This window comes from Alligator sinensis, unplaced genomic scaffold (genome assembly GCF_000455745.1).
Source record: "Alligator sinensis unplaced genomic scaffold, ASM45574v1 scaffold159_2, whole genome shotgun sequence".
Taxonomy (NCBI): domain Eukaryota; kingdom Metazoa; phylum Chordata; order Crocodylia; family Alligatoridae; genus Alligator; species Alligator sinensis.
In genome coordinates this window covers 1,771,583-1,781,744 of record NW_005841992.1, presented here as the reverse complement: position 1 = coordinate 1,781,744, position 10,162 = coordinate 1,771,583, and the positions used below count along the sequence as shown (strand labels likewise).

Below are 10,162 nucleotides of genomic sequence, written 5' to 3'. Positions count from 1 at the left end.
TTTTATCTGACTAAATTAATCTTCATGACCTATTCCTACTTCAGCTTTTCTGTCTCATTCAAAAGAAATCCGTATGTCAAATATTACTCGCTAATTTTTTTAAATCTGTTATTGGACTTTCTCCCTCATACTTAGTTGGAATTATCCATAAATCTGCAAAGCTTCTTCTTTGTCCTTCAAGCTCCTTACTTGTCACGATTCCTACAGAAAACTTGATGTGGTGACTAATATTCTCTTTCATTTTGTTGTTTCACTAACTGTTCATCTGCTGTCTCTGACCTTACAGCTTCTTTGGGGGCAGAGACTGTCTCTTAGTTCTGCTTGAGCAGCACCTGGCACAATGCAGTCCTGGTCAATGGCTGAGGCTCCTAGCTGCCCCAGTACTTTAAAAATTATGACAGCTTAATCTCCATATCCAGCTATATGAAATGACACTGTTGTAAATTTAGTTTCTTTTAAGTAAAGCACAGAAGAGAAACATGCGTTTGTGTTCATCTTTAAATCATCAGATAGATAATGGTAGTAGCCTGCAAATAGTGAGAATTCAATGCTGGTTTGTTGTGGGACATTCTGATTTACCCTGCAGTCTAACTTGTTTGGGGAAGAGCTGGGAATGCTATGGAGGTCTTAGTGCACTAGGCGGTAAGCACAGCCCTTGCATCACATGGTGGTAACCCCCTTAGTCAGTTAAGGACCAATGCAGACTGAATCTGAGCAGGTCGGGTAAGAGTGACAACTTAGGGTTGTCAGAGTTAGTTCAAGATAATTGTCATTCAAATTGTGTGTGTAAATGATTGGCCTGTTTTGTTGGATCCAACTCCTAGGATGATCAGATCTGGGATAAACTGGACATCTGCTTTTAGCTTACTGAGAAGGAACAGGCCCATGTCCATTCTAGCAGACAGAGGTGGGGAATTTTGGACGTTACTGCAATAAGAATATTAACTGCCGTGAACAGTTTCACTTCTTGATACTCTAATAAAAGTGCACTGCAGTTTCAAGTACTTGCCTAACTGCCATTACTGAACTACTGTACATATTTCTTTTATTGCTCAAGCAATTGGTTTATTTTTTTTGTCATGATAATTTTTTAGCTGGATTAGACTTCAGGCTCCTAAGTATTCTTTGAATTGCATGATATTGCTCTTGAAGCTGTAAGATAAATTCTGGACACAATTTCATTTAATTTTATGTTGCACTGGCATGTAAATTCTTTGTAAATGGACAGGATAAAAATGACTCTCTCTTGTTCTGCAGGACATTGTTACTGTTTGAACATAGTGACATCGTTGTGCTCTCACTGCTTAGTGTACTGTTCACAAATTCAGGAGGAGGACCAACAAAGGTATTCAGATATTTTTGTAGAAGAGTTAAATAATATTGCAGCATGTTCTTAAAGTAACAGATATTCCCCAGTACAGTAGAAGTAAAGGGCATTTCAAACTCAGATTGATAAGCTGCATGATTGCTTGAAATATAGGTGAAATTAAAATTTGTGCTTTTTAAAGAAATATGCAGTTGATTCAGGTAAAGAAGAAGAAATTATGTGAGCTGTCTGAGATAGGCTTGGAGTTAATCTTGTGTATATAGGAAAAACTGCTATAGTAGTTTGCACTTTAGAAGCAGTTTTCATTCGGGCATCATAGGGTCAAATCCAGTTAAACATAACAGTGGTCAGTGGTCCATTCACTACAACCTTGGCCCAACTTTTTAGGCTTGTGGGAGGTCACCTGAGTTTTTGCCGTTCAGGTTTTTAGTGTAACTAGTATTCTGTTTCTGTACTTGATCAGAACTGTCACCATCCTGGGCATCTCATCACATCCCTTGATGAGACCCACAAATAAGGTGTCCCTGAGGTGAAAGTTCTGTAACAAGTCTAATTTGGTGGGCCTGCTTTTACTATGCCTAACATGTCTGAACAAGAAGGAGTTCAGCCAAAAAGAAAAATGGAAGTAGCGGCATCTTTAAGTCAAAACAGGTGGAAGAGGAGCCCATCTATAAGGGGTGTGCAGTGGTGTCAAACTCACTCTGCTATATGGTCTGGATCTGAGCCATGGGGTTCCTTGTGGGGCATATTGGGACATGATGGTGTCTGAGGGGGTTCACACGGGTGTTAGTCTCCCCTCTACCACCAGCACACATCCCAAGTGGCACTCTGCCCCAGATTTTGGTGGCAGGCCCCATCCATGCTTGCCCATCCCCCAAATTCTCAGTCCTACTACAAGGCCCACATAATGCAGCTCTGTGGGCTGGATCTGGCCTGTGTGTTGACAGCTCTGGTATAGAGGTTTGAACACCTGCCCAGGAAAAAGGAAATGTAGGTTCAGTGCCCTCCTGAGCTTGAGGGGTTCAAGTCTAACTCTTACCAGTAGGCTATGAGCTAGGCGAGGACACTTCACTCCTCCACTGTTCAGAAAGAATTCCAGAGCCATGGTGCCAGAGAGAGATCAATGTTGACCAGCCCATGACTTTTTATACACTTTGTATTAAACAGTCATTGGGTGCAGTACAGTTCCTGGGTGAGTATTCCATAGGCTGTTATAGAAAAACTTACTATATAGCAAAGCTTACTATGTATTATTATGATTACTATAAAAATCTTTTTAATAGATGTGGGCTTACAAAGGAGATAAATATCATTAGTGGGGTTAAAGTTGTTGCAGCTGTTGTGGTTCAGCTGTGATGGTCCAGGAAATGGAAGAGGCAAGGGTTCTTTATGATAGCTCTTATTGGAATATGCAGTAGGTCCAATCCTCCTCGCCCTTTTTAAATGTCATCGTCATTTCCCAAATGGGGAAAAATTCTGGACTGACTGCGTCTTTGTCATTTCCTGAAGTCTTGCTGGCCGCAGTTACAAAGATATCTTCAGAGCTGGAATTCCACAGTTAAACTAGGACCTTGGTTACAGCCTCCGTAGGTATTGCCAAGTAGGGTTGGACTACAATGACTTTCTCCTGGAATCAAGCATGTACACTTGCAGTAATGCAGGAATAGTTTCTTCAAAACCAAACATGCCTTATTTTGTCAAAATATATGCTGCAGTTAGAGAAGTGATTTTTAAAAAAGCACGAGACCTATCTTTATATTCCCTTATCTAAAGTTAAGCTTAATGTCTAGTTCAGGAGCACCTCGTTCATTCACCATCTCTGAATTACGGCAGTAGTCTTTGTTGCTTGTAGTATATTCTGTGCGTTTCACCCGACTGTTTTCTAAGATTTCTGGGCTCTGATGTCTCCTCAGATCTCCAGCTTAGCTTTAGGAGAAGTACCCCATTCTAGCTTGGAATTAAGTCAGCCAAGGTGTAGACAGACATAACACTTGAACCATTCCAAGAGTGTAGCTGGTTGGGAACTGTTTCACAATTGTCCCGGTGCAGAAGTGTCCACACATACACCGCTAAGGGTTCTGAGTGAAACACTGACCTTTTAGGGATTGCATTGCTGCCATCTAGATCTCAGGCTGCCTATAGATATGCTCATTCACATTTTACTTAGAACGTGTTGGAGTAGACTCAGTTAATCAAGTCTGCTCTACTTACTAATTGAAATGCTCTAGTATCGTCTCATTGTCACTTCTACTAAGCCTCTGTGCTTTTTAAAATAGTCGTGGGAAAGCTTTGGCTAAACCTTGTCAAATGAGGCTTTGCAGAAGTGGTCTTGCAGCCATTTTTAAATGCACAGGGGCTTAACAGACATGACAGTGAGGCATTTGAATTAGAGCAGCTCTCTGGGAGCCACTCTAATTAATACCCCCTCCCACCCTTGAGTACATGTATAGGCAGCCTCAGGTTTTAAAGTGTATTTAGAATTTTCTAAGTGTTACATCTGTCCACACCCCCAGATAAATTCTGTTCCCAATTGATGGCCCAGCTCTTGTTATTTTAACTACTTTGAAGCTGGATACCTGAGGCTGTTCCCTGTGTCATTATCTCATCTTCAACAGCTTTCTTTTGACTTCCATATACATTCTGGCAGAACCTACTGTTGTGGTTCAGTGGTAGGATCTTTGTATGACACATGGAGGACCCAAAATCAATTCCCTCCCACCTCCCCTGGTGTCATTTTGGCATTAAAAGAAATATGGGTTACAACAGAATCCATATTGGAATAAATGCGTATGGGAAGAAAAGCACTTCACACATTTGTCTGCAACAGTTAATGTTTATCAAATTAAGACAGTTATGTCATTTTTATCGATGCCCTTGTGTTTGCTTTCTAGACAAGAGGTGCTGTATTTTTCATCATTGCTGTAGTCTGCTTATTGCTTTTTGATAATGACGATCTCATGGCTAAAACTGCAGAACATCGTATCCTTTCATACTATATATGTGAAATAAAAAAAATATTTGTTTTAAACTGTCTGTTTCTATCCACTATGCTCACAACCATAAAGAAAAGGGGAAAATACAATTTAATATTCTATTTCCTGAATTAAATGTAACTTTTTTTTACTCTGTGCTGTCTTATTTAGGATTGTGTTCAGTAATATTTTATATCTCTATAGATGTTATTTTCACCAGCTACTTCACACTCAAAATAATTCATTAGTTACTTTAATTATCTTAGTTATACATATACTGTATAGAATTACAAATTAAATTGAACTGACAGAAAAGAAACAACTGAGTTACCAGACAACTTCAGCTCATTAGAAACCTCACTGTTCGCATCCCACCCAAAGAAATCACAAGAATTGTGGATGCTTAGCATTTCACAAAATCAGGCTGTTTAGGCACCGTAGCCTCAAGAATACTCAGGAAACCATGATGTAGATAAATGAATAAAGAGAAAAAATTATATAGATGTGTATAGGTTAAAATGAATATTTGTTTTTCAACTAGAGATGGAAATTGATATAATGCTTCCTTTATGAAAAGCCACTGCATAAGCATAAAGTGTGCAATAAAGTAATGTTTCCAAGAGGCTTTCAGATAAAATTCCATTTGGAACAGACTATAATTGAGTCTTGTGATAAAAGTGAAAAACAAGGATCAGTTATGGTAGCAAAGTTTTAAATCTGAAAGCAAGTTGTGGCAACATAAGCGAAGGTGAAAGGAGTAATGGTTATTGGTATAACTGGGACATTTAGAAACTTCTTAGGATCCCTTAAGATTCTTGCAGAATTAGCTAAAATAATTTTAGGTAAATATCCTTGCCAGCATTGTTTTTCCTCATCTCACTTTAATCTCTTCTGGACTGTACTTCATCTATTTAGTTCTCTTGTCTGCATCCAATTTTAATCTGTCCTTCATTTTCTGTTACAAAGAAGTGAAATTGATCCATTTTAAACAGCAGATTTTAAAAAAATGTTTTTGGAGTTATAAACAGTTTGCTTTCATTTTAGTCGTTTTCTCATTTAAGTCAGTTTTACAGGGCTGGGTTGGCGCGGATGCTACGGTGCACAGTTGACAGCCCAGAGATCACAAGCTTGAGGCTATAGCAGAAGCACTCATGGCATGGCTTATCAGATTCCAACAAATCTGCAAACTCTGCTAGATCCTTTCCTTTTTCATTTCCTTGCGATAAAGTAAGTTATATTAATCTTCTCTGTTTCAGGTATTTGGGAATTCAAGAGCAGTTAATAAAAATGTTTTAGGTGCTGGACAAAAAATAACTTTTAGAATGGTTTCAGTGAAATGAACTTTTACTATTTGTTTTATCCTTGTAAGTCCAATTGTCAGAATTAGAGCACACAGTATGACTAGTTTGGGCAGCTATTTAAAGTTTCTTTAATTGTTGTTGCTTTAGTTCTGTAACTCTTTTCTGTTCTAGGAAAGTGATAGACTTCCAGCATTCCATATTTAGCACTGAAAAATTTCTACCAATTTTAAAGTTTGATTTGATTATGTGTATTACTGTCATCAAATTGACCCTTTTCCTTATTTCCTGTCAAATTTCAGTTTCTAGTCCTCTGTAACTGTTTGCATTATTTATATTTTAAAAATAGGTAAATTGTTATTGATCATTATGGTTCTGAGATGCCATTCGTTCTTACCAAATTATAATTGGAAGGTAGAACTTCCTATTTATGTAATTTTCCTTAACTCAGCTTATTCAGCTGAAGGACATCATGACAGTGTTCTTACCCATGTTCTTTATACAATCATTGCTTTCTTAGGAGTTGCAGATCACAAGGTAAACTTTTTCTTCAAGTAATCTACTTTCTAAATGACTGAAAAATGTGTGCATGAAAGTGTGTGAAAAATTATTTATGAATTTAGAATATCCTGCAAATATTTGGCTTTTGTTGGAATTCAATTGACCACATCAGTAATTCAGCTAAAATGGCTTTATTAAATCCAGAGGCCAGTAATAGTTACTTTCAATTAATGCTCTAAAATATAACTATATACTAGCTATACATTACATAGTGTTATACACTTATTAATTTAGATAATAAATTAGAAGCTTATTAATGACTATACTTGCACAGTAATTACAGTTACAAGTATTTAATCAGAATGCTTGCAACTAGACTATCAAGGAAGAGTCTAGCTGTCTTATGCTGACTGGCTCCAGCAGGTTAGCTCATACTAGCAAAGAAATCCCTCTTTTTTGATCCACTTTATCCCTAGATTTTTCATTACCTTGTTCTGAGTTCTAGAAATAAATCAGACCTAACTTCAAACTTCCACACCTATCTAATTATTTCAGGTGCAAAAAACATTTTTCTTGTGTTGTTTACTTTGGCCTCAGGAGGTCTAGAGAGACACCAAATCTCCGTGACACCTCCTTTGCCTATCAATCTCCTTCTTATTGTCCACCAACTGTATCTTCTAGTTATAATGTCTATGGCTCATCACACTTCATCTACTATATTTATGGTGCCACTAAATTCTGAAAATGTATGGGGAGATGCCTTGAGTCTAAAAAAGTGGCCTGAGGGGAGCAGCGGCAGGGTAGAACTGAGGCCCAGCAGCTGGTGGTGGGAGACCAGGGCAGCATGGTCCCCTTCCCCAGTCCGTTATTTCTCACTCTGCTAAAAAATCTCATGCAACATTACTCCATGGCAGCGCAGCTACACAGTTGCAGCAGTGTTGGCAGCAGCAATGAGTCTCATTGCCCTGCTCTGCCCTGGGTTCCACCTACTGGACTCCAGAGGTGGCCCAGTGCTTGTCCAGCCGGGCTGCGTCCCCATGCCCCAGTGTGAGCACACAAATTGGGGTGGGGGGGAGGCATGTGCCCCCATCCCCCCCAGTGCATCATCTCTGGCTCCCAACCCCTCCCCAGGGGTGCGTGAAGCAATGAAGAAGCTGGCACCCCTGCCAGCTTCCCTCCTCTCTCTTCCCCCACCAGATGAGGGACAGGCCTTTGGCTACGTATTCCTGCCACAGCCCTGGGCCTCACACTTTTCCAGCTGGGCAGTGCCCCAGCCCCTTGCCAACCCTGACCCACTCCCTCCCTCTGTGGGGCTGGGTACAAGCTGCCACCACCACCTCAATCTGTGTGTGTCTGTCCGTCATCGTCGTCCATCCGTATCCCGTCATCGTCCCTCCCCTCCCGTGTCTGTCCCCTGAATTACTAGCAGGCAGTTGGGGGAGCTGCTCTCCACCATACTGCCTGGCAGCTGTATTGCTGGCCATGTGCGTCTGATTGACTTCCTCCTACTCCCTGCAGCCCCTTGCAGGCTGGAACCTGCCAGCCTGCAAGGGGAAACCCACGGTTTTCTGCATTTATCGCCTTTAAAGGGGAGAATCTGTGGTTTTGGGTTGTTTTTTTTGTGTGCACGCAGCAAACAGAAAACCCAGTGTCCTGGTAATAATGTTTTAACCAATTTAATCTTCTGGCAAATATCCTGTCATAGGATATTTGCCAGAATATACATATTAATACATATCCTATTAATATGTAACGGGGGGAACAGGAAAAAGAATATGTAATGTTAATGCAAATATTGCTAATAGAGAGAAGAATTTGACTTGCAAGTTCTGCTGCTAACATCTATCTCTGATTTCAGGGAGGAGTGCTGCTTTTGGTATTGGCATTGTGCTGTAAGGTTGGCTTTCACATGGCTTCCCGAAAGTTGTCTGTAGATGTAGGAGGAGCCAAGCGTCTTCAAGCTTTATCACATCTTGTTTCTGTCATTCTATTGTGTCCATGGGTCATCATCCTATCTCTGACAACTGAGGTAACAGCAAGTATTCAAATGCACGAGTGACTGCTTTTCATAGTTTCATAGTTGGTAGGGTCGGAACGGACCTGAGCAGATCATCAAGTCCGACCCCCTACCAATCATTCTAGGAACACAGGACTGGAAAGGGCTTCCTGGACCTTCAGGTCCAGTCCCCGAAATTTGCAGGTCGTCATCTGCCCAAGGAATCTGCAGTCTGTGACTTAAGCATCTCCTCTAAAAACATTTCTTTTAGTAAATTCTGTTTTGAAAAATAGAATTCTATGCATTTCTGATCAGAATTGTATTTTTCAAAGTAGAATTCTGTGTGTTTCTGTGGTTTTTTTGTGCTTGTTCTTCGACAACTCAGAATTTTGGATTGCAGGTGATGTGATTTCTTTTTCACTAAAACAATTATTGTTTAAGGTAGCTGTAGTTTTTCTTAAATAACTTATGCTCTGATTTTCAGCTGTTTATACCATGATCTTTCTATTGAGAAAAGAAAACCAATTTTTTTTTCATAACTTGTAAAGTATAAATACTCAAATATGAGATATTTTATACCACACAAGTATTTATGCTGTAAATTTAAGGCATTAAATATTGTATTTTCTCACATACCACAAGCCCCCACGTAAGACATACCTTGTCTTGGGGAAGGAGAATGAATAAAAGATTTTTCTAGAGTTACAGCAGCATTTGGCAGGAACAGAGCCTGATCTTCAGCTTGTTTCATCCTTAGACAAAAGGTAAGGTTTTCACAGCTGAATTGTCAGTAGTTCTTGTCTGTACAGCCAAAAGCTGAAAAACTGCAGCTGCTGCTGAAGACTGGACTCCATGGGCAGATCTATGATTTTGAAAAAAGTTAAAAACGGTTTGCAGGGCTGTGAAATAGGAGGAGATAAACCAGGCAGAAATGACTAAATTGCAAATTCATCAACAAAATTGCCAAAAGAAAGTAAATTAATTAGTGGAACATCAGGACCACTGGAAAAAAAAAAAAAGAGTGGGTCATTAAACATGTGTTTGAGGGAAGAGCAATTTGCAGGAATCAAGTGGATTATAATGATTGATTCCCTCAGAGCTGCCCTGATCGAAATGCCTCTGCTGCTGTTCTTGGGGGAGGGGGGGGGAGAAATCAGCTTCCGTACTCAAGACACACTACTTAGAAGGCTAATTTTTAGGGAAAGGTATGTGTAGTATGCAAGTAAATATGGTAATAATATTAAAATGTCTGGTGTGTTGTAAGAAAAAACAAATATTGTGAAATACTATTTTACTAGTACATTTAATTGTATCACTTAGCAAAAGTGTACAGGATTTAATACTGCATATGCAAACTTACGTTGCATATAGGTTACTTGTCTGTTAGACTGTGACAATGTTATTAATTTTTCTTAGTTATAATAATGTTGTTTTTCTTCTTACAGAGCAAAGTAGAATCCTGGTCCTCTCTCATCATGCCTTTCATAACGGTTATCTTTTTTGTTGTGATCTTGGACTTTTATGTGGAGTCCATCTGTTCTGTCAAGATGGAAGCTTCCAAGTGTGCCCGTTATGGATCCTTTCTCATTTTGATTAGCGCTCTACTGTTTGGCAACTTCTGGACACACCCAATAACAGATCACCTTCGAGCTATGAACAGACCGGCTCACCGAGAAAGCACAGAGCATGTTCTCTCTGGAGGAGTGGTAGTGAGTGCTGTTTTCTTCATTTTATGTACGTAGTCCTTATTACCTTTTAAATGATGAACCGTTGTTGTTGTTGTTCTATATCTTCTCTTTGGAAGGTGACCAAAGAGTTTCTTGCAAAATTTCGCTTGACTATCTTTTGTGGATTACAATAGGTTAGGGGTGGAGGGATGGATTGGGCCCACAGCTACACTCATCACATACTGCCTGTTTAAAAACAAAAACCAGCAGTTGTGTCCCCCTGCAAAAATATAACTCATATGCCTTTGTCTGTTTGTCTGTAATGCGTTATTCACACTCTGAAACAACCAATCAGACTGCTCCAAGAGTATTCGGGACAGGAGGCGGCAGCCAGAGCACCC

The 10,162-nt window shown here is 39.7% G+C and overlaps 1 protein-coding gene across 2 annotated transcripts in view; it reads left to right on the top strand.

Moving 5' to 3' along the window:
- Positions 1–10,162, top strand: part of SLC30A5 (solute carrier family 30 member 5) — a 35,145-nt gene that overhangs the window by 3,712 nt on the left and 21,271 nt on the right. For both annotated transcript variants that reach the window (XM_025201391.1, XM_014518883.2), the window contains exons 4-8: positions 1,258–1,345; positions 4,219–4,306; positions 6,058–6,134; positions 7,957–8,127; positions 9,540–9,828. In XM_025201391.1, the coding sequence (XP_025057176.1) occupies positions 1,258–1,345; positions 4,219–4,306; positions 6,058–6,134; positions 7,957–8,127; positions 9,540–9,828 (713 nt within the window). The remainder of the gene's footprint in view (positions 1–1,257; positions 1,346–4,218; positions 4,307–6,057; positions 6,135–7,956; positions 8,128–9,539; positions 9,829–10,162) is intronic.